General features: G+C 42.1%; 2 protein-coding genes across 8 annotated transcripts; both read left to right on the plus strand.

Annotated features, from left to right (window-relative positions):
• The first annotated feature begins 473 nt into the window (after positions 1-473).
• On the plus strand, positions 474-1,961 carry mrm1 (mitochondrial rRNA methyltransferase 1 homolog (S. cerevisiae)). 2 transcript variants are annotated; one of them, XM_016661025.1, is made up of 2 exons: positions 474-1,568; positions 1,656-1,961. In XM_016661025.1, exons 1-2 carry the CDS (start codon positions 699-701, stop codon positions 1,866-1,868), a joined length of 1,083 nt encoding a protein of 360 aa, XP_016516511.1. In that variant the 5' UTR covers positions 474-698; the 3' UTR covers positions 1,869-1,961. The 2 variants fall into 2 exon arrangements, with proteins under 2 accessions (XP_016516511.1, XP_007572698.1); XM_007572636.2 differs by having other exon boundaries at positions 476-1,961.
• A 3,148-nt stretch (positions 1,962-5,109) lies between these two features.
• On the plus strand, positions 5,110-26,404 carry fbrs (fibrosin). 6 transcript variants are annotated; one of them, XM_007572646.2, is made up of 18 exons: positions 5,110-6,814; positions 10,039-10,212; positions 10,534-10,560; positions 10,668-10,697; positions 10,885-10,933; positions 12,414-12,747; positions 12,825-13,057; positions 14,443-14,687; positions 14,807-14,851; positions 15,005-15,103; positions 15,402-15,485; positions 15,661-15,699; positions 17,948-18,019; positions 18,147-18,282; positions 18,721-18,801; positions 18,885-18,968; positions 22,573-22,789; positions 23,541-26,404. In XM_007572646.2, exons 1-18 carry the CDS (start codon positions 6,509-6,511, stop codon positions 25,114-25,116), a joined length of 3,831 nt encoding a protein of 1,276 aa, XP_007572708.1. In that variant the 5' UTR covers positions 5,110-6,508; the 3' UTR covers positions 25,117-26,404. The 6 variants fall into 6 exon arrangements, with proteins under 6 accessions (XP_007572708.1, XP_007572722.1, XP_016516488.1 ...); XM_007572660.2 differs by having other exon boundaries at positions 15,417-15,485; XM_016661002.1 differs by having other exon boundaries at positions 12,828-13,057.
• The last annotated feature ends 1,074 nt before the right edge of the window (positions 26,405-27,478 follow it).

The following is a 27,478-nucleotide window of genomic DNA, read 5'->3' on the forward strand; positions in this document are numbered from 1 at the left end:
AAAGGAATAAAGACAATATAATTAATTGATTAATTCATTATTTAATAATTTATTAATTATTTGTCCTTTGGTCCGTGTTAAAAAGAGCTGTTTTTCTACGTTTCATCCAATGTATAGCTTTTCTTTTAAAAACTACTGACCCTCATTTATTTATTTTTTTTATAATTTATTTACTAGTTGTGTTTTATTATTGCTTTACGTTTCACCTTGGGTAGTTGGAATGAGTTTGTGTGCAATTTTGCTTTATATTAAAAAAAATCTTACAAGAATTCCTGAGTAAAAGAGTACGCTACATACTCCTCCTGCGACGTTAATATTACATTTTATTAGATTTTTTTTCTTTTTTTTTTGAATGAATAACTTCTGGTGATTTCAGATGTGAAGAAATGTTTTGTTTTGTCTTTTTAAATATTGTGCCAACAACGCTGTTCATCTCGCTTTTATTTTATTAGCTAAAACGTTTTGATATCCGGTGCTAATATTGTTCACTTGACATAGCGTCAATCGCACATGTGCGTAGTTCACGTACAAGCTGCATATATTTCTTCCGTAGGTGAAAATCATCCCATCTGAGATTCAACGGCTCTTTGCAAAATGTGTGACCACGTGGAGTGATCTGAGGATTCCAGACGTTTTTGGCAAGTTTCATTTGGACGGACTTTAATTGCATCTCGACCTTTTTGCAGCCATTTTAAAACATGTGGCTCAGCAGTTATACCCACCAGCACAAGTTTGTTCTTGACTGGTGCAGAAAACTGTCCAGACCAGTGTCCTCTTTGGGGCCTCCAGCAGAGACTTCCCACCTGAGCCCAGAGGACAGAAACCGGGACCCTGCGGTCAGAAGGCGCCACAGAGGGTCAAATCCATCCACTGCTTCACGTCACCCTGCTGTAGCTGAAAGGATAACAGACCATAAGAGGTCATTCAAGGATAAATCCTCAAAGAATGATATCCCACCATCACAGAATCATGGGAGGGGGGGAGTCTTCAAGGTATCATCTGAGCTCAGGAAACTGAGTCTGGAAGACTTCCCTGCAGACAAAGAGAGGCAGCTGAGACCAAAGCAAGAAGATACGGCTGAAATTGTCTTTGGCATTGCTCCCTGTCTCCTGGCTCTCACTCAGGGGAGAAGGAAGGTCTACCAACTGTTGGTTAAAGACGGTGACACCTCTCTGAGGGCCTCTGTCTTATCGGTATGTGAGGAAGCACATCGGCGAGGCGTACAAGTCAGTCGGGTGAGCAAGAAGGATCTGGACAAGATGACCTCTGGAGGAGTACATCAGGGAGTATGTCTGCGAGCCAGTCCCCTGAACTTTCTCACCTTTGACTCTGAATCCGACACAAGCGGGCATGGCGTCCCTCTGTGGCTGGTCCTGGAAAGAATCCAGGACCCGATGAACCTGGGTGCCATCCTGCGCTCTGCTTATTTCCTCGGCGTGGACAGGGTGATCAGCAGCCTTCGCCACAGCTGCCCCCTGTCTCCGGTGGTCAGCAAGGCCAGCTCGGGCGTCATGGAGGCCATGAGGGTGTACGGATGCGACAGCCTGGAGGACATGTTGAGGACAAAGGTGAAACAGGGTTGGCAGGTGGTTGGGACAGTGGGAGCAGATCCGGAGGCGTCCCGGATTCCTGTTACCCCTTGTTCCGACTTTCAGGTGACCAGGCCGACGATGCTGCTGGTGGGAAGCGAGGGGGAAGGGCTCTCTGGGAAGCTCCTCTCCGTGTGCCAAACCCTGCTCACCATCCCAGCTGGAAGAGACTTGGCACCTGGCATCGAGTCTCTGAACGTCTCTGTGGCCACAGGCATCATGCTGCACTCTCTGCTCACAAAGTCCAGATGTTTGTCGCAGAAGGAAAGTAGATCTTAACGCGCTGGTAAACAATATCTGGGTGAAGCCTGAAATTACGAAGCTGGTGATTCACTGGTATTATTATCAATAAACCTTTTCCAAAGACTAAAAGCATCAGTATATCTTAATGTAATTCACGCAAACACTAATAAACTGTATCCAGTGACATATACTATACATAGAAATTAGAAAAGATTCAAATGGAAATCAGTTTATTACTGTCAGCTGTATACCGTTGATGATCCTTTCTCACCTACTTGTATCGAATCCGCAAAACTGACTGCTTAATTAGTTCCATCATAATTCTCTTCTTACATTTGAAGGATTTGTATTAATATTTATCAAGAATAAATGTGGGGAGGACTTAGCAAAGGTATTCACAACCTTTTTCGACAGTTTCACACAGAGAGCATGTAGCACAAGTTAAATTACACATGGTTTTCAAACCTTTTTGTAAATAAAAATCTCTAATGTTTTGACTGCATTTAGCTCCATCCATCTTTCCATCAGCTTGTCAGAGACTCCCTATTCCCGCAGCATAATGCTGACACCAGCATTTTTCACAGTAGGATTTTTTTTTGTTTTGGGGATAATATGCATTTTTAGTTTTCCACCACCCATAACATTTTATGTCTAATAAAAATGAATTCTTTGTTTTGATCTAGTAATTTTTTTTTCTCCACATTTCATTTTATGCAGGGGAAATTACAGATTTTCTTTTCACCGTTTCCGTTCAACGATGGTACAACAGTGAAAATTGTGGAGACCATGAGCTATGTTGCAAACAGATTCTCCCACCTAAACTGTGCAGCTCATCCAGAAAGACCGTGGAACTCTTTGCTCCTTCTCTAATTACCACTCTTATGGTCTTAGTCTGCCGGTCCAGGGGAACGGTCACACCTCAGTATGCAGTCGTGCCGTGCTCTTTCCGTTTTCAGCCGATGTTTGAGCAGCGCTCTGTGTGACGTTCAATGCCCGTCTGCCGTGTTCCTCCTCCATGCTGTTTCTTCCCTGAGGCCCTCCAACAACCCTTCACAGAACAGCTGGACTTAAAACTGAAGCTAGATTGAACACAGATGAACTCTATTAACTAATTACTAATTTTGTGACTTTAGAAGGTTGGTATTTGTTTTACTTCTCTCTTAGGCCCATTATTCGGTGAAAACGTGTGTGATTTGCTGGCGTCTCAGCATGTTACCTATTACATATAGTGAGTTTAAGAAAATTACTTACCGAAACGTTCTTTTAAATGGTGCTTAAAACCTTGACGTCCAAATCAATGGTTTTCGTGCAGTAATTTGGTAACTGATTAAGTCAGTGACGTCTTTGTTCCAGTGGGTGATTATTGTTCTCAGAGAACTTCACTGGAGAGATTGAATGTTTTTTATTGCAGGAAAAACATGAGTCACGTCTCTGATTCATCCAGTACCTCTGAAAGCTACGGTGATGTACCTGCAAGCTCTGCAACATAAACCCCCCCCCTTCAGTTGAATTTAATTTAAAACTGATGGGACCCTGTGAAGGGCTCAGATATGAGCTTATTCATGAATAAATAAGGAAAGAATTTAACTGCATAGGCTGCTGCACTTGTCTTTACACATTTATATTTATGTTTAAATGACATCTTCAATTTTATGTAACCCAAAGTGTTTTCACTTCTTTTATTTTTTTAATCTTCATTGGCCTGCATTTACACGGCTTTTATTAGCACTTAATATCTTTACTTTGTTGATTGGTTTGTTAACTAAAGCATGAATAAAATGTAAAATAAGGGCTAGAAGCTGCCTGCAAACAATCATCATCTGGTCCATGGAGCGTCTCCGTGACCATCCTTTTTCAAATCTTGCCTCAGACTGTCAGCTGGATTTAGGTCAGGACTCTGACTGGGCAATTCCCAACAACACATAAATATATTTTTATCTAAGCTATTCCGAGGTAGCCCTGGCTGTATGTTCAGGGTCGTTGATCTTGTGGAAGCTGAATCTCTGACCCAGCCTCAAGTCTGGATTCTTTAATTGATTTTCTCCTAGGATTGCCCTCCATTTAGGTCGATCCACCTTCAACTTCAGCCAGTTTCCTTCCTTGTAGTGTATGTTGTGTTCAGGGTGATGCACAGTGTTAGTTGTCATCCTAACACTGCAGTTGTGTTCAGCTTTGGCCCGATCTGACAAGAGTGTCCTCAGAAAATTCACCAAATTTACAGAAAATTGAACTTCTTATGTCGCTTTCTTCAACAGTAGTTTTCCTCTGGCCACTTTTCCATAATGACAAGAATTGCAGAGAGCTCAATATGACTTTCATAACTTAAATTGGATTCAGCAAATTCCAGGACCTTCACCTGCTGAAGAGTGAGCTATAAAAACAAGTTGCTGCCAATGTAGAGCTGATTGAACAATGATGAGTATGAATATAGCACAGTAAGTTAAATAATAGGGCAGTGACAAAGGGCAGAAAAAAACAATGTCTGCTTCAGAAAAGAAAAAAAAAAGCACAGACTGACAGTTGCAGTAAATACAAGGACAGACTCCAGAAGACTGGTGTAAAGTTATTTTCTCAGGTGAAGCCTCCTGATTATTTGAGACATTAGAAGAAGTACTTGTCTTTGGAAGAAAAGATGAAAACTTCCATGAGACATCAGAACATAATTTCCTAGATTACATTGAACACCTGTGTTCACTTCTCAAAAAGGAAGAGGAAGAGCAGAAGCCAGCAAAACCTTGACCATTTTCAGTCACTAATAATGAAACTGTTCATCTATGGCATCAAGCACGTTGCTAAGATGGAGATTGGAAACACCAAGGCAAACAAAGACTGCTGGTATTACAGCAACCTGGGCTTTCTTAACAAATCAGTAGAGCCACAGCCTAATGGACTCTATAACGTGCACTTTTATGCAATAGCTCATACAAAAGAGCCTAACAAGCACTGAGATTTTATTTTGTATAATACATGAACATAATTTTCAGCTGGCTCAGGTTCCTGTATTACAACCTCTTTTGTTGGCCCCATGTCATTCTCTGTGCAAAATAATTTTATGTTTTCATTAGGTGTAAGAAAATCTAAATCACAAAATACAGAGAAAAAAAAAACTTGACATTTATTGTCGTTTGCTGAGATGCTGTAAGCTGATTGTATTTACGATTTTACTTTGGTGAAATTACTGTTTTACTGGAAAACCTCCTGAATGTCCTGAATTTAAGCACAGTGTCCGCTTGGGGGCGACATAGCTCAGTCCAGCTCTAATCAGCCAGCCAGATGACTGAGGAAGAAGAGCTGCGCACACAATGCACAGCACGGCTGACAAGGGTTGTGTCTGCCTCATTTTCACCATTAATTCCCAGTTCCGTGGAAACTTGCGAAAGAACAGCGGAGCCATTCTGTATTCCTCTCGCAATATGTGTGGAGTCCGAGCTCAGCGCGATTGAGACATCGCTGAGCGGAAGTTCAACTTCTTCCAAACATTGGATTATAAGGAGGACTTCATGCAGGAGAAGACCAGCCCGATGGGGGCTCAAGTACCGACACCCTGTAAATCGAAATCGAGGCTTTAAAATTTGGGCCTCAGAGGTTTTTGTTGTTACGAACGGAGAACGACGGGGGAGTTGTGTTTGATAAGGCGAAACATTAAAGCTCTACGCTTGTTTCGCAGTTTAAAATTTACGTACGTTATATTAGCCTTCCTTAAAATCTGAGAGGTTCTTGCGGAAGGCTAACAGCTAGCTGCTGTGGTAGCGACGTTACGTCTTTCTTTTGATGAATTCAACCATCACCATCGGCCATTAAATCGTCAACAGGAGGAATTTTTGCTCTTTTTGGCGGATGGATCTAAGTCCAACTCTACAGCTCGACCTGTCAGTCTTTGGAGACATTATAATAATATAGGTATATTCTTAGGTTCCGAGTATATATAATATTGTATCGCTTTAGCTGTGCTATCCGAAACAGCTAAAGACTGATTAACGAGTTCTATTAGGCTTTGCTATTTATAGTTAATTAGCTTGTTTAACTAGTTACATTCATATTCATTAACTTTGTCTGTCAATGTTAAACTTTGACATTAATGTTAAATATTATTGGGAATAGTAGGTTATTGGCCTTGCTAGCCAGCTAGTCGTATGTCATTATTGCTAATAAATTTGTCGGCGTGTACAGAAAAAAAATTCCAGAGAAAATCGGATTGATTGTGAAAAGGATTTCTGATGATGTCGTACTTTTTAATGTGTAATATATAAGCAATCTGCTTTGGCCTGTCTGGCCCTTATCTAGACTTGTCTTTTTTTGTTTACATGCGTCTTGTTAGCTCATATTAGCCTCAGAGGAAACACAGTCAGCTATGTCCTGACATCTGCGTGACGTTCTGGATGTTTGATATTCCCGTGTGGATCTAAGTCTGTGTTCAAATTCAGTGAAATGACACTAAAAATTCGCAAAAAGAAAGGCGCTGATGCCAGCAGACTGCTGTCAGGGGACGGTAAATAATAGCCACTGGTTCCATTAACGCCATTTTAACAGGGGCTCCCTCTTAGGGCCTGTGTGTGGTGTGGTTGTTTTTCCTTTTCCTTCTTTTAAATTTACGGTTCGGTGCCTTCTGCCGGACCGGGACTGAAATAAAGTGCCTTTGGTCCCATTGGAGCTACAAAGGAAGGCGGCCTCCGACTATGGAGGGTCCGAGCCGAAGCGCTGGAATGAGAAAGAGCCGACGGTCCCGTTCGCAGCGCGACAGGGAGCTGAGGCGGCGGAGGAGAGTGAACCTGGCCGAGGAGCGGGCCACATCCCTGTCCTCGGGCTCCGACCGAGAGGGACGCGGGACGAATAATGTCCTGGGTCCCGGAGGGAGAGAACGTCGGCCCGTATTTGGGAGACACAGGCCTCCGCGTCGGAGGAAGAGGGAGTCTGTGTCCTGCGAGGAAGACATCATTGACGGCTTCGCTATTGCGAGCTTCATCAGCTTGGAGGCACTGGAGGTAAATATCTTAATTTGACATCAACTGTCATCAGTCAGGAGCGGACCTCAGTGACGGATTAGTGTGGCCTACTCTTTCTTTTATTGTTATATTTTGGTTCAGTTTTCTTTAGAACGGTTATCTGTCAACAAAAGGAGACACATTTCACCAGAAAGAATAGTTTGGACGACATTTAAGGGACAAGAAATTCACGTGAAGCTGAAATCTGGGCTAATTTATTCCTTGAGTTTACATAAACCCATTTAAAACACTGTGATTCAAAGTCACAAAAATGTTTAGTTTATCTGATAATGTGTTATTATTATTATTGTAATTATTATTTAAATTAGCCAAAAGGTCATGTTGATTACTCCATAATATATTCCCCTAAATCTCCACAATATACTGAATCGCAATTGCTCTTGCAGTATCTTTCTGCAAAACTGCAATTGCAAAGAACTGCTTGGGTGCAGTATTTGGTTGGAGAACCTCTCAAATTACCAGCATTGAAACAACATATCAATAATAAATTAATTGAAACAAGAGCCACTTTTACTATTATTTATGCCCACAACTGATTAGATCTTGGTGACCAAACTCGAACGCTTCGGGAAAGCAGCGGGGACCTTGCGACGATGGAATAGCCGCAAACGAGTAGTGAAGAAAATATGGGTTAATTAAAACTTATATTGCCATAGCAATATTTAACAATAATTATTTCAGTGTTGTTTTCATCCCGTCGAAACAAAATAAATTCAGTTCCTTCATTTTTCCAGTAAAATATTGCCTGAAATTAATCTGGCATTAACCATTTTTGATGGAGCCTGGCATTTAAAAAGGGCAATATTAATAGCTTCGAGAGAACTAAAGTGACAAAGTTTAGTTTTTTAACACCTGATGTTACTTAAAAATTGTGACCTGTTTTGAATTTATTGGTAATTACTCCTCGTTGCTGTGAGAAATCCATTGTTTCTGACATGGTGTTAAACCTAAACTATTACTACTACTTGAAAGAATCGATAAATCAGTAGATTGGCGCACCAGTTGCGGCCGATAATTCACTGATACCAACACACCGCGTGAAAGACGTCAGGTTGAATTGATTAGTTTTTAGACGATCTGTTCCTTGGCGTAAATAAACATATCCCAGGAGAGCCCGGCACCCCACCCCTTCTGATGGGTTTTGGAGATTCCTCAATTATTTATGGCCTAATTCCTGCAGGCATTGATGAGTTGTCTAATGGCTCTTTTGTTAAGGAGGCAGAAGTGGAGTTAAAATGTGTATTTCCCCTTAGTTTACATTTTATTGTCCAAATAGCTGAATTAGGTTTCTTGAACCAACATTTTTGGTTAATAATTTAGGTCAGTTGTACTTAGAAGGACAGAGTGAGCCCTCTGTCATCTCACACACACACACACACACACACACACACACTCACACACACACACAGAAGGCAAATGATGTACAAGTCCTGATGTAGAGACACGCAAAGTGACTCTGTGTTCTCCTGGACAGCTTTATTTTCCAGTCAAATCAACCAGCAAATTTCACGACCGCTGATTGGTTACCTTTCCAGTCCGATGCACACCAAGGCTTACCTGTCTTCGCAGGATTTGTTCAAATCTGCCTTGAAATGATACGATCCAATTACTGAAATTTAGTCCAGTTATGTCCAAATTTTAGACCCAATCTATTTAAATTATTTCACTCTTGATTAGCACGTAGGGCGCTTACGCATCTCACCGAAAAGAAACAGATGCCACAGATTAAGTTCCCCACTGTGGTTTGGGAAACCGCCTTGTGTAACTCAACTTGTTTTTAATATTTTAAGCTTCCGACACTAAAATAAAACGCCTTACTCATACCCTTTCTTCAGCAGCGGCTTACATTTTCTTAGAACGGTTGAAGTTCTGAGTAGCCCATTGTTTCCAGTGTTGTTTAAGAGAGGAGGGAAAAGAAAAAAGAGGGTTTGCTTAACAAAAAAAGAAAAAAATCTGTTTTTTATACCAACCTCTTATTTAACACTTCAGCAGGAAGTCAGACACTTGGATACCTCTGTGGTGTAGTTTAAGAAGCGGAAGTAATTGGGTTTGCATGACAGCTACACCTGTCGTCGGGGTGCGGCTGATAAACCACAAGCAATGTACCTGCATCTGGCATTAGGAGTTCCTGTTGAAATGTAACTCCTGATAATGATTATTTAAAAAAAAATGCTGCGATCGAGACACTGGCCCAATACTTGGGATGACAGCGGGCTGATTTTTTTTAATTAATTTTTTGTTAATTAAATCATTTTACCTTTTCAGGTTGGCAGCTTAACAGAGATGCAGCCCGGTAGCTGCGGTGCCCAGAGCTTGATGTAGTCAGAAAACTGGAGTCACTCTGGTGCCAGAGTAAGGTGCCTTTCAATGCTCAAAGTCATTGAAAGGACTTTGAGCAGCATAGCAGGGCTGCAGTTAACAGTTATTTTAGTGGTTGATTATTCCGACGATTAATCGATTAATCAGATTAAAAAAAAAAATTGCCACATTTTGCAGATTTTTTTGAATCAACAGTTTAAGCCGTATATTAAATGTGTTATAAGATGCATATAGACAAATTAAATTAAAGTTTTTAAATAAGAAAAATAAGAGAAGCTTTGAGTTAAACACATTCAGAGACAAAGTGTTATCTTAAATATTTATAGATTTTGTATCGTTTTGGCTTTATATCTGCTCTGAGTGTGTTCTTTCAGAAACTTTTTTTTTGGCAATTAATCGATTAAATTAATCAACGGTGATTTCAGTAATCAATTCGTCAAGATTAATCCGATTTATTGTTTCAGCCCAACATGAAGTTCAACATGAAATTTTGCTGGTTTTTGAAACCGTTGCTCGTTTAAACATTGCTGTGTGATGTTATTGGTTACGTCTGAGTCTACACAATCTTGGGGAAAATATCAGATTGCGGTGATTGTGTTATTGGAACTAAACCATAACGTCTTCTCTCCACTTTTTCTTGCACGTTACCACAATACTGCTGCCCCTGAGCTGCAGCATCACTCACCAAGCTCTAAGTCAAGTGTGGTCAGTGAACGTAGCACCCAAATAAGAGGATTTTGAGTCTTGGAAATCAACTGGCCAATCAGATATTGCATCCAAGCAGTCGTCTGCTATTGCAACATTTCAGTTCAGTTGTGTTCTGCAGCTCGTGTTATCGTCATTGTTTGCAGACATTAAGACTCTCGGTTCTCCTCCCTTATCAGATGGACTGTTCCTTGAAGCCCAATCAGCGCACCGACATGCTGGGAAGGCAGAACAAGAGGAAGAGGGGCCCGGAGGAGAACGGCAGAGGGCCGCTCTCGGAGCCCGAGGAAGGGGCCCCGCACAGCTACTCCAGCAGCTACTTGAAGAGGAGAAGCAAGAGACGAAAGATGGAGGTAAAGGCAACAGCTCACGACGCCAGGATGGCTTTAGCGCTCCAGTTGGCTGCGCAGGCACTTAGTCTGCTCAACGTGCAGATAATTCCTGATCAAACAACCGTGTTTATAGTTTTGCGGCGCTAATGACCTGTATATCCTGCTATTCAAAGTGAGCCAGTAAAACTGGTTCACTGTCACGCTGTTGAGCAACACCTTTTGATACCGGTGTTTCATGGAGTCCCGAAAACTATTCAGCGTGTTGCCAAAGTTAAATCCACTGTGAAATTTTCTACAACTTGTGTAACTTGCCACAACCCTCTCGTATCGTTTGTCTTTTAGGGTTCTCATTTGGAGACGGGCTACATTGTAAGTGTTTCCTGATATTGCAGTCAGTTATTAATATCTTTTTTCACGTAAATGTTGACATAGATGCTTATTTTTTCTTTTTTTTCTTTTTCTCGCCCTTCTTTCAGTGCGACACAGAGAGTGACACTGGAGATAAGGTGTGTGTGTGACCTAATGTCTGACGAAATATCTTTGTTTTTCTTCAGATTAGGTGGTTAGTAATGTTAGTCATAGGAGCTTATTGCTGTTTTTTTTTTCCTGATTGGTGGAATAATTTGCCTGAAAATAGATTGATGATTTGTGTCCCTTCCTTATTTATTTATCTCTTACTTTTTGCTTGTGCAGGCCTCCGACAATGAAATGGATCCAGTGTTCACAGTCAGCACCAGAAAAGGTTTGGAAACTCTTCAATTTTCACTTTAATGAAGAGAGCACAAGGAAAGAGCAGACGTTTGTTGCATCTCAGCTAGTTTTAGTTTTTGCGCCGTTTTCTGAATTGGACTTGGTCGGCGTGTGCCCGGCTCAGGACATGCTTCATTTTTTAGCTACAGTTGTGTAAAATCTGAAACGGTTCCTTCCTTCTCATGGTAGCATCTCAGAAGAATCGGCAGTGTCACTGCTTTGTCTTACACCAGAATAACTGGTAAATATAAATAGTGTTGAACTGAGAAAAGTTGCTGTGGTGTCTTCCTTGAAGTTTTTCTTTTTTTTTTTTTTTTTTTTTATTCACCATGAGTTTGTCAGATGCAGCTTCCTCTTTATGATAAAGGTGAAGTCAGCTTTACTCTCTGCTCTCGTGTCTATGAAAAACGTGCCGTTCTGGCCATTTTCTGCGAGGCAACAAAGCTTGCTTCAGATTGTTCCCAGACGGCGCAGAGTGTGTTTTGCCGTCCTGGATCGTTTCCTCTCTGTATCGTCGTGGCGCTCTGGGTTTAACAGCATGCAGCGGAGTTCCTCAGGGTCTGGAAAGGTCTAGAATTTAAATGTTTTCCAGGCTGGAAACGTTTGTGGAAAGAGCAGTTGTAGACTTTTTATCTGTCCATCCATGCATCTTTCCTTCTATCCTTTCTTTTTTCTCATCCTCCTTCCCTTTTTTCCTCCTTTCCTTCATTCTTCCCTTCTCCTAGTTTCTTTTTTCCGTTCTACTTCCTTTCCTTAATTATGTATTTGTAATTCATTCCTCTTACCCGGTTCTTAATTTTTCCTTTCCCTCTCTTTGTACTTTCTTTCTCCCCACCATCCATGCTCTTCTGTTTCATCCTTCTTTCCCTTCCATTCTTTTACTAGCCTGGTGTCCAGCGCTTTTCTTTCATCGGTCTTTCTTTTTTTCCTGTCACTTGGTCTTCGTCTCTTTTGCAATTTCTTGTTCAATCACTCATCCTCTTTATTTTTTTCTTTCTGTCTTCTTTCCTTTTTTGTCTTCCCTTCTGTACTTATGTTCCCTTCTATATCTTTCTTTCTCTATGAATTTACATTGAATTGTTGTCCTTTTACTTTAAAAATGGTCCAGACCTGGGATGACAAGTCTGTTGAATCTGAGTCTGGAAATTTAATGGATTTTGGACATGAAAATGTGTGGAAACTTTGTTGCAGTTCTTTTGGTGAGAGCTCACCTTCTAGTCTTCAGGATGATCTTTATCGGCTTATGCAGGCTTGGATAGTTCCTCGTAATTGTTATCATTAGACGTTTTAAGTTTCAGAGAACCAGAATGATGTATAACAAGTTAGTTGTGTGAAACTCAAATTATTTCCTTGTCGGCTGGTGGTACAGCGGAGGAGGAAATGTCAGGTCTCTCAAATTTCAGGAATATTTCTTTGTAGATGTGAAAAACGTCCGCTCGCATTCATGCCTGTTCATCGTCTGTTTTTCTCAGCCGTGGATCCGTCCCCTTCGAACCTGGCCACGGCGGGTAAAAGCTGCCCGCCTCTGTCGGCACGCTGCGGCGGCATCTCGCGGCTAATGGTGACCCCGCGAGTGTCCGGCCTGGAACGAAGTCAGGAGACGAGCCTGGAGCCACACTTCCCGGAGCCGTTTTCTTCTTCTACCTCTCCTGGTCTCATTTGCATGTCTTCCCCCGTCACCGCCTCCGTCGCCGTCCCTCGGCCCAGTCCGGTCAACGGGAACGGCACTCGCCACAACGGGAGTCCACCCCTTTCCAAGCCCAAGCCGTACGGTTTGCCTCCTCGGTCTCAGTCCATCTACAACAGGTCGGCTTCTCGTGGTTGAACGTCATCGCTGCTGCTGCCTGGTTCCCTTCAGTGTCTGATTTTCTTGTTTCTCTCAGCAGCGGCGCTCCAGTCAAAACTCCATCGTCTGCGTCGTCTGTCGCCACTTCCTCGGCCTCCATGCGCCCTCCGACTCCTTCCACTAGCGTGTCTCTGCCCTACAGTCGGGGCTCGGGCTCCTCGGGGCCTCTCCGACCCCCGTCCCGAGCCAGCTCCGGGGCCTTGTTCACGTCTTCGCCCGGCCTGCCTCCGCCGCCGCCTTTGCTTCCTCCTGCTCATTCGACAGCTTCAGGTAAACTCAAGGGATCTGCCACAGTTGGCTGCTGTTTGGTTAGCTTAGTTTCTTTTTGTTTCTTTGTCAAGGTAGCGAAATGACTGCAATGTTACCAAAATAAACCAAAATGTAGACACTTCCTCTGTGGGTTGTCTGGGTTTGTCCACGGTGTTGGGGAAGTAGCACGTCTGTGAAGTGAGAACTGATCATATTAGCGCAGCAAGTATTGCATTTTGTTGATGTAAAGCAGAAGTCTTTCGGTTGTCTTCACAGTGGACATTAAAAATTTCTTGAAACAGAAACTAATCCAAGATAAAAAAAAAAAAAAAAAAAAAGATGCTCAGATCAGATTCAGTCAGATTTGGCCAAGTTCCTTCATCTCCAGGAGCTTCGTTCTGCGATTGCAGGTTTCAGCCAATTTAAAAAAAATGTTTTTAAAGAAAATCAGTAAAATTGATTGTTTCCCAGCCTTCGTATTCATATTTTGAAAAGGGGCATCAAGACTAGCGCCAGAAGCTGATGTTAATAAAACATTGCCTGGTTTAAGGAAAAATATTTTTTTCCGAGATTTGATATCAGTCTGAAAAGCATCAATAAGTGGCACTGCTGTTAGTGTAATGTGGCAAAACACTATTACAATCAAAATAATTTCTTTGCGTTTAGAAGAATTAAATTTTTTGTAAGTCATGTCTCAAGTAGTCGCCTTGCAGTCATTCTGCAGCAAGCGGGGCAGATTTAGCTCTGGCTTTTATTCTCCATTCCTCTGGAGAATAAAAGCCAGAAAGTCTGCCGTCGTCTCACGTCAGACGACTATAGACAGCAGAAACAGCGTGGTGGTAAATCTTTGTGGTTTTATCTCTTTAAAACTGTGCTCATGCCAACTTAGCTCATGCCTTGTCACAAGTGATGCAACTTCCCATTTTCACTTCCTGTCTACTTCTTATTTAACAAAAAAAAATATTTTAAAAATTTGCAATTTAATTTAATCTCCAAATCTTGGGATGCTCTTGAGAAATGTCGGTTTCTGTCAGCTGCTTTTCTCCAGCAAAGTGACTCCACACTACCGTTCAGTTCCCCTTAAGCTCCCAATGGCGTCTGCGGCAGCAGCAGCAGCTTGTAGGCATTACCGCCCCCAAGAGGTCGGTTGTAGAAACTGAACACTCTTCCTTTCAATTAAAACTCGCTGTTCTGTTTTATTAACATTTTCCATTACTTTTTAAATTTACTTGCCTTAGGAAAGAGGCAGATGCAAATTTCCAACCCTGGTAACACTTCAAAAAAAAAAAAGAAATTCCTGGTGTTTATTTGTTTCTGTTTCCATCATATTATTAATTAGATAGCCAAACTGTTGTAGGTTTTATTTCCACGTGTCGACTCAAGCCATAAATCTCGATTCCCTCCAGAGCGCGAGGGCAGACGCAGCGTGCCGGGGGCCGAGAACAACTCTGCGGCGGCGGGCCGCAGCACCCCCGGCGGTCCGTCGGCACCGAATTCCTCGTCAAGCTCGTCGGGCAGGACGTCCCAGAACCAGACGACCGTGCCGCCGCTGGCTTTCCAGTTCCATCAGCACAACCACCAGCACCAGCACACGCACACCCACCAACACTTCACACCCTTCCTGCACCCCTCGGCCACGGCGCCGCCGCTGGTGAGCCGTCCTCTGCTGCTCCTCCGAACATCTGTGTTGTGATTTCCAGGGCCTGGAATGTTGACTGTTCTCAGTTTGAGAGGGTTTTTCAAGCCACGCGATTGTTTTCTGTTTTTCAGTTTGAGAAGTTTCCAAGCAAAATGGACGGACTGTACCGACACCCTGTAAGTGTCTTTTAACAATCCTGCTGATTGCGTAACTCGTGATAACTCTAAAGTTTCGGAACGAGTCGTGCCCGGTTTATAAACTTGCGTAGTGTTTCGGTCAGTTTCCTCAGGCCTTTGTTGATCGCTGACTTGGATATCTTTGTGTGTCAGTTCTTCCCACAGTACCCTCCGTCCTCGGTTTCGAGTATTCCGCCTGTTATTCCTCCTGCCGGGCCCTTCGGCTCTTTGCAGGGAGCATTTCAGCCAAAGGTAAGGCAGAACTCTGCCTGCGTCTCCGCCGGTCTGTCTCATATATTGCTCTGCTTTAATGAGGGTTTGCTGGAGTGTCTTGTTTATTTGATCTCCCATGCCGAGGGAGCTGACAATGAAATGTAGAAGCCTGTCTGATAACATTTTAGAGTAAAAAAAAAATAATAATTTGATGAGTTCTGATTATGCTGCTCAAGTTCTGCTGGCCAAATGCATCATAATTGCTAGATTTGCCTTCATTTAGCAGGGCTGGTGGATCATTGGGGTGTGGCTCATGTGTGTGTGCTGTGTTTGACAGCCTCTTGTCCCTCAGGGAACGGCTCCTGATTTAACGGCACGACTCGGGGTTGTCTCTCACCACCTGCAGACCAAAGATCACAGGGTAAGGACAAGGAGCCGACAGCAGCTCCAGACTGAAATGTAAAATACTGACATGCATAGCTAATTGGGCCAGGATGTGCCGTAACGCGAGTCAGAGCAGCAACTGGTGCAAAATGTCATTTTCTAAGTGACGTCAGTTGATTAAAGGTGATTTTTGGTCTTCTGTTCTCTCGTAGCTAACTGATCCATTTGGGACGTCACTGAAAATCAGTAATGTAAGCAAACAAAAGGTTTTTGAATCTATTGGTTCCTCTGAAGGTGCAGTCGAGATTTTTTTTTTAAAAGTGAGGTTCTGTTGAAAGGTGCAAGGATTTGGACTTAAAGCAACTCTAGTAAGAAATGACTGTTTATGCAAACGCTCTTTTACAAACTTTTTTTCTTTACCTTGTTTATTGATCCAGAACACTTTTACTTCAACATTTAATGCCAATCATCAGCCCACTATACTGCTGTAATTATCCTGCTTTATGTTTGCATGATTGAGAATTTTCCTCTGTCTCAATAAATTTGTACTTTCCTATTTCTGTCGAGCTAAAAAGATTTTCACATTTTGTAAAACTATTTTTTTTTAACAAGTTTTATTAATAACAGCAGCATCTGTGTAATATTTCTAGATTAACATTCGTATATTTTGTCATTCTTCAGCGATTTCCAACCCCATTAAGCTCCACAGAGGAGTAAAGGTTTAAACCAAAGTAAATACATTTAAAATAAATTCTGAATTACAATTAGTTTTCCTCCTATCTGCGTACGTCTGCCCACGTTTAAACTTCAAGTAATCTGCCAAGTGTAAAAAAAAAAAAAGAAAAAAAAATTAGTTGGATATTGCTAATTCAAGCAGTCTGTTCCGGACAACCAGAGCTACTTAACCTTTGACCTCAGTAAATGAGTCATTAGGGCTGCGCTATATTAGGACGTTGCATTGGGAGGCTATTGCCTCAAACACTCTCTGGCCTGAAGCATCTTGGGATCTGTCATCTGTGTGAGCTGGGATGCATAACGCCTTTAAATAATGCATAATAAGGAAGTCCTTTGAAGCGTTGTTAATGTACACAGATTTAATGATGAGGATATATTGTCCATGAAGTGAATTATTTAAAAAGACCCTACAGTTCACGTTAGTTTTTTGCACGAGCAAAAATGCCATTTTCATCCAAAAATAAAAGCGGCATATTTCAATGTAAAAATCATGTTGCGCTTCGGGTTTTCTGTCGACGAGTTCAGGATGTGTAATGGGTCTTTACGTGGCCTGCGGTGCAGAAAATGCTCAGGTCTGCTTCACACCATTGCTTTGTTTGCGCCGAGCTGGTATCTGCAAAAATGATGATTATTTACGCAGGAAATTGAGGTAGGAGGTGGCGCACCACAAATAATATTCCTGCGTGAGAGAGTTGATCATGTGAAGCGTTTTGGTTCATCGTCAGGCTACCGAGTTTGAATAATAAGTCGTGTAAAAATCAGTAAGTGAATGTTAACCACTGCTTTATAGTTGCTCAGAAAGCATAATGTTATTGTTTTATGATAACCTTAGTAATATTACTCCAGTATATATCCATCGCCACATTTTTTTTTTACATTTATGTATAACATTTGAATGTATTACGACACACAAACTGAGAAAACAAAGGCGAAGGTATTTAGTCTCTTCGACAGAAATCGCTCAGCTGTTTTACGAAACGAGTAGCGTGAAGCAAATCTGTTCCAAGCATCTGGAGAGAACTCGGGTCACTCCAGAAGTTTCTGTAACATCAGACGAAAACGACATCAGTGATGCACTGCCTCCTACCCCAAAATCCCCCTTTTAAACAATTGTTGCCCTAAGTGAACGCAGTAGTAATTTAGAGGTTCATAAAACGGCGTTTGCATAAGCTGTTGTTTGAGATTAGAGTTGTTTAAAACTGTAGAAGTCTGGGACCAACTTATCTGGATTTCTTCTAAATGGAAACACCAGGAAGTATCTTCTACACGGAAGATGTCGACTTCATGTGATCTTTAAACAGAATCTCAGTTCTAAAAATCCTGGACTGGCCCTTTAAGTCTTGATACTTCTTTCACTTTACACTACTGTCACATCCACTATTGACTTCTGCGGGTCTTTTCTGTCCTTGTGCACCAACTCCCAAGTATTTCAGACCCAGAAATTGTGAACTATATGTAACTTTTTCTTTCATTCCAACTGTGTTTTACGATTTTTTCATTTTTTTCCATTCTGCTGTGTGTGTGTGTGTGTGTGTGTGTGTGTGTGTGTGTGTGTAGTTGTATATATATGTGTGTGTGAATATACCAAAACCTAAACTGGTCCGTAGTGAGTAGCCTTTAGCCTTATCTCCAGCTGTAAAGTCAGGCGCTGTGTTATTTCTGAACTGCATGAAGAACGCCTGACTTGGTGTTAAAGCTCTAAAACTGCACATGCAATATTGATGGGATAACGGAGCAAAGCCGTTTGATTTTTGTGCTTTGCAGAAACCAGGAAAATGGTGCGCTATGCATGTTCATGTGGCCTGGATGATTCTAAGCCATCAGAGAAAAGTCAAGGTAAAAAAAAAAGGCTATGAACGATATCAGCATATTTTGATTACGCACTAAGATGGTAAAATGTTTTTCTGTGGGCTTGTGACGAATGAACTGTTCAAATCTGATCTTTTTTCCTTTTCTTTTAAAGCTGATGCAGGCCGATCCTCACAAGTTGGACTTCCGAAGTGACCTGCTGTCCCGGTTTTCTGGAGCTGTGGGCCTGGGAGGAGCCTTGCCTCCAACTCATGATTTGACTAGACCTCCGAGTCTTTTCCCAGCCGCAGGTACTGCAGGCCGAAGTAATCCTAAAAGGGATGATTGCAACCGTCTCCCTACGTGTTTTTGCTGATTATTAAACAGATTTTTGCATCCGATAAAGATATGGAGTAGTAAATGTTAACCCAGGAAGGGAGTTCTAATAACAAGAAGCTAAATAATCACCTTCATACTTTATTTAATGTGGTCATTTTTGGCTGAAACTACAACTAGAATTGGATGATTTGACAAAATATCAAAAAAATCCTTTCTCATATAACTACAAGGCCCTTTTTGACTTTGTATTCTTTACATGACAACATTATTTCCTTGCTTTAACTGCATAGTGTTTAATTCCTGCGTATGTGTTTCACCTTTACACCGCTTGTAAATGTACTTTTTGTGTGAAGTCATTTGATTCACTCTCTTTGACAGGTTTTGTTTTCTTTCTTCTTCCCCTCCCTCAGGCGCAGTCAATCCCTCGTCGGCACCTTTCATCTCCCCATCAGCGCCGCCTTCCTCCTTCCTTCCACCGGCTGCACACTTGGGTATTTTAATTCAACTTGAAATACTGACGTTGTCCAGCAGAAAGTTTGTGCCCACCTGTTCTGAGGGTTGTCCTGTGCTTTAGATCCTTATGGTCGATCCCCTCCGTTTGCTCCACTGGGAGCCCTTGGTTCTGGTGCCTTTGGAGGACTTGGCAGCCCAGCACTGGGTCAGTTTTGCAGTTTCAGCACACTTTTAAACACGAACCAGAAAGGACGGGTTAAGATTTTCTAAATTTCTTATTTTTTTCTGCAATCTACATGTCAAAAGTGGGCGATCTAAACTAGAGAACGACGTTCTGTGGGAACTACACATGGTAGTCGCCCAGGAAGATGTTTATATGGAGAAGGCACTGTTTGAGTAAACCAAGGCTTTTCTTAATAATAAAAAAAATTACTCATTGGCGTTTATCTGAAACTTGGAAATGTTTCAGTTTCATGTCTGAACAATCTTCAAGTTTCTACCTTTAATTTGCTTATTTTACCACTAAAATCTGAATTGGATGCACTTAGAAATCCGTAGAAGTCCTTTCAGTTTTATGACTTGTTGTCTCCTGTGGATGTTAATCATAAACAATGTTGAAGGTAGGTACATTTAGAGTGTACTGTGAGAAGATGAGCTGACCAGGCGTTTGAAATGTCAGGATTTCTGAACCGAGACTCTTTCAAAAGCTTCAAAGTGGTCATTCTTATTCTCTGGATTTTTACTGAATGAAGGTGGGGGGAAAAATAGATATTTATTGAATGTAAAACATAAACTGCTTGAGCATTTGATCCTCACTTCCGAAATCCCAAACTATCCTGTTAAGCAAGAAGCAATCACAACAACAATGGGCCTCAGCAAATTTGTCTAAATAGTGAGGCACTTTAAGTAGATGTCTAACGTTGGACCTCCCAGCTTCACCGTCCACTTTGAGGCTCTGTGTTGCTTAGATATAATCCTTTCCTCTCACATGCACAAACAGGAGCGCACAAAAACTCAACTAAAATTCAACTGAAACTCGTCCAGCATGATCCAGTCAAAAGAGCGTCTGTTAAATGTGATATTTCCAGGGTTCTTCAAATATCCAGAGCATGAGGTTTCCAGACTTGAGTTTCTATTCAAGGAGATATAAATCAGAAACAATCCACATAATACAGGTAATCCAGGTGCACAGAGAGAGGCCATTGATGACACTGCCAAACCAGAAATGAACAAGCATTGTGGTGTTTTATGATTTGTGAAAACATTCAGAAAATTTAAGGGAAAAAAAAGGAAAGCTGTTATTTCCAAATGTCATGAATGGTTTAAAAGAAAATTATATTCAAGTGTAGAAAGGGTTGTACAGATTTACAGTTTTTCATTTCTAGAACTAGAATGTGTTCGAAATATTTCTTTCCTTGGTTTCTTAAGGTCAAAGCCGACAAATTGTTTACATTAGGAGCTAATATTGGGGTATAGAGCACAAAAATGAATTCAGTTTGTCATGTGTTCACTTCATGATTACAATAGTTACTGAAGGAAACGGTTTCTGATGTCCAGCTAAGGCTGCACGATGTTTGACTGGAGTAGGAATATCCTTTATTGCCCCACAGTGGGGAAGTTTCTGTGCAACAGCAGCAAAGTGACCGGCAATAACAGCAGATAGACTCACAAAAAGACAGAATATAAAAACAAAAATACTGTACAGTAAATACTGTAGTGGGAAAACTTTCAGCATAAATGCCAGGTAGCTATAAAAAAAAAAAAATACTCCAGTCCAGAGGAATGTGCAACTGAGTTGGTTGATTTAAAAAAAAAAAAAGTCTACAAAATGTGCATATCTCTTTCAGCATTAAAAGACAGACTATTTACAATTAGTGACGATTAAAAAAAAAAAAAAAACCTGTGCAACTTTGTTGGGAAACTTTGTGATCATAGAAGTGAAGGTATCTGTTGCAAACAACAAGCATTTCTTTCCCTCCTCTGTTTCCCCGCTGCCATCTCAACACGCCAATAAATTTATTTTGTAACGATCAGAGATGTTGATGCGGATTTTCACATCGCCGCTTTTTGCACAGCTCTGTCCTTCGATGCAGTTCACGTCTACTTCAGGAGTTGCAGATGACATTTTACACATCCCGGATAAATTACAAACGATCTTACTGCAAATTATTTACTACTAAATATCTTGCTACACATGTTTGTAGTAAGATAAAAGTTAAGAGATTGAGGTATTTGAACCAAAAAAGGTTAAAACAATGTAACTGTGCCAGGTGGAAAGAAGCAGCCTATAAGGACTTCAACATGCCTCTGCTGACAGTAACCATGTCTCTTTATATGAAATACCTCAGAGATATTGAAGATGGCACCTTCTTCCCCAAGTAACCGCATCCACACCTAAGATTGTTGGCCATATGATTTGATGGTACTTAAGTTCAGTCTATCAGCAGCGGTGGACGGAGCCGAGTCTGTTTGCTGGTTCAAAAAGTGTGAATGCCTGGGATTTGATACAAAATGTCACCCAAAATGTTCTTTTCAACAATGTTGTGCATTTTAATAAAAGAAAATCTGTTGATTGATGGGGTGCTCTGGAGATGGAAATACAGCCTAAAGAAGTTTTGAGTGCAGTTTCAAATTTTAATAGTTTGAGCTCACAATGAAGAACATTATAAAATAGAATTGTTTTATTTGACTTCTACTATTGGAGGTTTTGTTTTTATGGGATTGTGTTATTGCTGGAGTTAACAGAATGTCAGACACTAGTGTTCATAAAAATGTCAAATATTTAAATTTGTCTGAACATGCAGAGTTCATTCTGCTTCAGTGAGCAATAGAAATTAATCGATTAAGAGATGTTTGATGGAAATCAGGCTAATTTGATCCCTTCAGTTTTGTCATCTGAGGAAACTAAAGTCTACAAAACCCTCATTTAACCGTTGGTTCCTCATTCTGTAGAGAAATGTCAGCAATTTGAAATACGGGTTGACTCCTGGTTCCCGTTGTTTAAAATCACGAATAATTTGATCCCTTTCGGTAAAAAAGCGGCTAACATGCGGCGTATGTTGTGTTTTGCGTTCTCCCACTCCTTGTCTTAACTCTGCCTGAAATTTGTGATCCATGCTTCTTTTCCCTCTTAATGTTCTTCTCTCCTGTCTCATAGCACAGCTACAGCTCAGCTGTCACAGCGACATGCTGTGAATGGCTGTGCTGGGGTTTGTCATTGATATACAAGCAAAAGGTTGTATGCATTAATTTCAGTAGCTGCCAGTTCTGGGTGCAGTCCAAACGCCAGTGCACCGACAGGGGTATGCACGTTTACTGCAAAACGGGAAGACAAATGTGGTGTGTTGGGAAGCGTTCCCAACGTTTAGTTGTGTTTAATCAACTAGACTGAACTGGGTGAGGTAAAAGAAGTACCCAGTACTAAACTGCAACATTGCACAGTTGCAAAAAAGAAAAAAAAAAGTATTATTTAGCAAGGACAAACTTATTTTCATATGCAAGTTTTTGTTTTCTTGCAGTAGAAGTTTTTTTTTTTTTTTGCAAATTTTACTAAATTGTTGCACACAAGTTTAGAGGTAACATTTTGATCTCTGTGTGCTTTCCCCCCTGTTACTAATTATTTTATCTGTATCATATTAGATGCTAACAATAAATGGATGGGAATTGTATTTTTGGTCACACACGATGGCACCAGTAAACGAGTGTGTTCATTTATTCCCTTTGTGTCAGCAAATTTTCTGCGACGTTTAATGATTTAACTGGTTCAGCTGCTTGCTTTTCTAACTATAAAATATCTTTGCCACCTCTAGCCGGCTCCGTGTTTAGCCCTAAAGAGCCTCCACCGAGCGCGGTCGGGGGCTTGCCCACCTCCAACCATCACATCGAGACATGGAACCGTCTACATGGTGGTCCGTCGGTGTTTTCTGGAGGTCCCTGGATTAAAGAAATGGACAAAAGGGATGAGAGAGATCGAGGGAAGGACATGGAGAGGAGAGACATCCCTCACATCAAGGATGAGAAGGACAGGTATTACCGACTTTTATGTTTAAAGCAATAGATTTCATAAATTTGCACGTCTTACAAGTTACAACTACAAATTTCAGTTTGTTTTGTTAGGTTGTATGTTGCATCCCAATAAAATTATAGTAAGAATAAATAGAAGTAGACTTGAAGATGATTCTATCCTGTGGATTTTAGTAATTGGTGCAAAAATAAAACTAGAACTGCACTGCAAAAACACAAAATCTTACCAAGTATTTTTGGCCTAGTTTCTAGTGCAAATATCCTAGTACACTTGAAATAAGACAAAACTAAACTTACAGGTAATTTTTCAGCAATAATTAGGATCTTGTTTCAAGTCAATAATTTTAATATTGATGAAAAAGTACTACTTTTGAATGAAATAATCTGCCAGTGGAGCAAGACATTTTTCATATATTTTAAGTTAAAACGTTTGTTCTACTGGCTTATTTCCTACTCATCAATGATAAGGAATTGTTGATTTCTATATTGTGCTGAAAAGTTACACATAAGTTAGTTTTGTCTTATTTTCAAGTGTGTTAAGTTACTTAGAATAGAAACTAGACCCAACATACTTTTTTGCAGTGTGTGTCAAAACACATTGAAGTCTTAATGTGATAAAAGAGGTGGGGGGCTGCTAAATACTGCTGCAAGGCTCTGATTCATGTAATTTCAGAGATCGAATGAGGAATGTGTTTTAACACAGGTTTCCTATTAGGTTTCCATAGTTTGAACTTCGGGCTCCTTTGTGTTGCAGGGACAGTTTGCTGTACGGCCGACAACCCGTGAGAATGTCTCCAGTTGGTCCGCACTTCAAGCCCCGCAGTAGCACCCCGGTCAACCACATCAACGGCCACAGCAGCGCCTTGGGAGGAGGCGGCGGACCCATCGAGGACCTGACACGGAGCTTGAACAGAGACCGCGAGCGAGAGAGAGATGGAGACAAGAGGCCACTGCCAATGATGTCCTCGAGGGCTCCTCCGCTTGGCTCTTCGTCTTTAGTAGCAGACAGGGACAGGCCTCGATCTTCCTCATCCTCTGTGCTCAACACGCCGCCTCCCTCCCACCGCTCCATCCCATCCCCCATGGACCTTTATCCCCGCTCCCAGGCCCAACCGGCACATAACCTCCACAACGATCATTCCCAAAGAGACGGTAGCCTCCCTGCTTCTTCCGCAGCTTCTTCCTCCATTTCGTCTTTGTCTCACGTCAAGAAGTCCGACCGCACCACAACGCCCGTTTCCAAACCATCCCTCTCTCTGCCGACGGTTAAAGTCAAAGAGGAGAGGAAGGAGGAGCCAGAGCACATCCCCATCACCCATCCACCTCCAGCGCCCAGCCACACCTTTGACCGCCCCAACAGCCACCCGCACCACCCCAGTTCTGGCACCCCTTCGTCCTGCTCTTTGTCACTGACTCCCACTCCCGGGGTTCCACTCCCGCCACCCACTCCTAATCCCCCTCCTCACCAACCAGTGATGGACCGCTCACGGCCGTTCGAAGCAATTATGGGAAGCACAGCAGGACTCCTAGTCGGTTCGGCAGGGGAGCGGTTTCCCCACGGACCGCCTCCGGGACAGCCGCAGGGTCCGCACAGCTTCATCTGGGACCACTGGAGGGAAATCATGGCCCATCAGCAGCATCCGCATCGGAGGGAGGCTTTGGCACTTCGGTCAGATCCACATCTGGCCCTACGACACGATCCACACCTGGTTCGGCTTCTCCAACATCAAAGGCACATGGTGGAGGCGGAGAGGGCTGCGGTGGTAGCTGCCGCGGCCGCAGCCGGGCCTCCACACCCTCCGACATCTACCTCCGCCGCCGTCGCCTCCGGCGTTCGCCCGGAGTTTAGCCTGATACCCTTCGATCGCCCTCCTCAGCTGGGACCCCCGGGCGGCGGACTTCTGGATGAGGAGCAAAGAGCCCAGATCCTGAGGGAAGACTTTGAGCGCGCTCGCTACTTTGCAATGCACTCACACCTCCCTCACGGCTCCCATCTCTCGAGCCCGTCGCACGCGGCCGCCGCCGCGGCAGCCGCCGCTCATCTAGAGCAGCTCCATCCCGGCCTTCTGCCTCACTCGCTCCCTTCTGGAGCCAGCCCCGCTTCCCAGCACCACCCGAGCCTCTACTCCCGTCTCGGTCCCATCAACCCGCACCACATGTCCAACGGCATCCTGGCGAAGGACTTGGTGGGGGCTCTGTCGGTGGGGGCGCCGCCGCCGCTCATTCCGTCCATCGCCAGCCGGTCGGCCACGCCGCCGCGCACTTCGAGACTCAGAGGGCCGAGCGAGCTGGCGCTGTACAGCACCCACAAAGATGGAGAGTCCAGATAGTACTGGGACAACACTGGAGGAGACGAAGGGAAATGTCAGGATCACTGTGCTGCTCTCAAACTGCCCCCCTTTTTCCTCTTGCAGACTACTAAAGCCCTGCCTTCCTAGTTACACAACCAGACCAGCTCCAGTCATCACAAATTTACAGAAAAGACAACAAAGGAAAAAAAACAAAACAAAAAAACAAAAAAAACAAAGTGTAAACTTATCTGGCTGGAGCTGATGGTTTGGATGAATAAGAAAGACTTGGAATATGCTCAGTGGTTTTATCAGTGCAATTTAAAGGTACATGGTTTCTGTGCATCCTTGATGTATTTTTTATATATATATATGGACTGTTGGTTATTAACAGTGCTCAGATTTTGAAAGCTGTACGAAGAGGCAGAGGACAGCTTTTTATTTTTCCCTCATTTATCAGGTGAATTATAATTCATGCTCTTAGGCAAGCCTTCACAAAGTGGGTTGGGAATGATTTTCAGAGGGTTGCACACTTTAAAGACATTCATCCTTAACTTGGTTAACTTATAAAATGTTTTCATGCTCTCTTCAACGTAAACCAGGTATTTTAGATGGGGCGCTTTTTTTTAAAAGAAAAAAGAAAAAAAGAGGGAAAGTGGTGCTTTTTCCTTCCTTCTGGATCCATCCAGAAGGAAGAGACAGATTACTGGTGAGACCGTCGAATTCTGATCATTAAACATCTTACCTCAGTTTTCTGCTTTACCCTAACCCTCATCTCCACTCATAATGAGGCTCATCCCTGTTCGGCGGGTTTCTCTTGTTAAAACGAACTGTGCTGCACTGTGTGTGAGTAAACGCAGCATTTTAGAGCTTCCTGTTAACTGTTCTCCCAGTTTCCTCTCATCTGTAAGAGCAGGTCCAGATTATAGTAGTCTAGAGAAATTGCCTTTGTAATTATTATACTTAACATTAATTATCTTCTATAATAATAAATATATTCATTGTTATGTTATTTGTCTTTGTTTGGTTACCAACCAGCACTCTTCCCCCACACCCCTCCGCACCCCCCAGGCAGGAAAAAGGCTTGCTTCGTGGAACGCTTTTTAAATGCTTGTGAACATTAAGCCTTATCCATTGCAAACCTCTGGCCTCTTCAAGAAACTGAGCTGCGACTATTAAACTGAGAGCAAAGTTTGCCTGTGAGTCACTGGTTCTGTGCTGTCTGCTGGGACCGCGGGAGCCTTGTACATTGAACTGTCGAGTTGGTTCATCCACAAAAGTAAATTATATACATGGATAAGTGGGACATCTGCTGAAAAACTGAAAAGAAGAAAAAAAACGAAACACATAGGGACTTGTGTCAAAAGGCAATTAGAGATGGTGGATATCCTGAGATATCCACCATCTGGAAAAGACTGGGTCGATTATTTTAATATGACCATTTTATACCTTTCAAACCCTCCCCTAGAGACCACAAAGAATAATTATTAAATGAATTGTTGTCTACTTTGTTGTGTGAGTCTTTTATTCTTAAGCTGGATATGTATAGAACTTTAATTTTAATGATTACAGCTGTTTGCCGGGGGATTGGAAATATTGCATAAGAAAAATGTATTTTTGATACAGAAATTTCCCTAAAAGCATGCCTCTATGTTGAGCAGTTTATTCATTTAAAAGTTGGGTGGGGCTCCTTTCACATGAATTGTTGCATCAATGCAGCATGGCACGGAGGTGCCCACCAGGATGCAGTTTGTGTCATCTTCCTCTTTATGATAGCTCACAGATTCAATCACCTTTTTTTCTAATGGACCTCTGTCAAGTCAGCGGTTATCTCCAGAACTGTATAAACAATAACATTTCTGTATTAAAAGCACTTTTTACTGGACTTGCACAGTTCAGAAAGTGGAAGTCGTACATTTATTTCTAAGATTGACAGTTTATTTAATATGGCTTACATCAAGTGACAATTCAATAACTTTCATAAGGTGGAAAAAAGTATAATGTTATGTCCCAAACAATTAAGGGGAAAACTCTCCAGCAGTGAGTGAAAGCATCTTACCAAATAAGATGTTGCATAAAAGAAAGTTTTATGCAACAGAAAAAAATAGGGTAGAAGGGCCAGGGGTAACCACAGTCCTTAAGGATTGTAAAGCGAAGTCCATTTGAGGGTTTCCTGGAGATTTACAAGATGTGGATACAGCCAGTGCCTCAAAACCCCCTTCCCACTGCCACATCCAGGGCTGGGTCAGAAGGTGCATTTCTTGAAGAAAATCCCAGATTTAGTTTCTTGAGAAAAAGTATGTTACATAACCCAATAAAACTTTATCACAAAAAAGTCAGCCTTCTGAAAAGCCTGTGGCTCTACTTAGGTGTTAAGGAACTCTGACTTCATTCATTTACATTG

This window comes from Poecilia formosa, unplaced genomic scaffold (assembly GCF_000485575.1).
Source record: "Poecilia formosa unplaced genomic scaffold, Poecilia_formosa-5.1.2 Scaffold7, whole genome shotgun sequence".
In the NCBI taxonomy this organism is placed as follows: Eukaryota; Metazoa; Chordata; class Actinopteri; order Cyprinodontiformes; family Poeciliidae; genus Poecilia; species Poecilia formosa.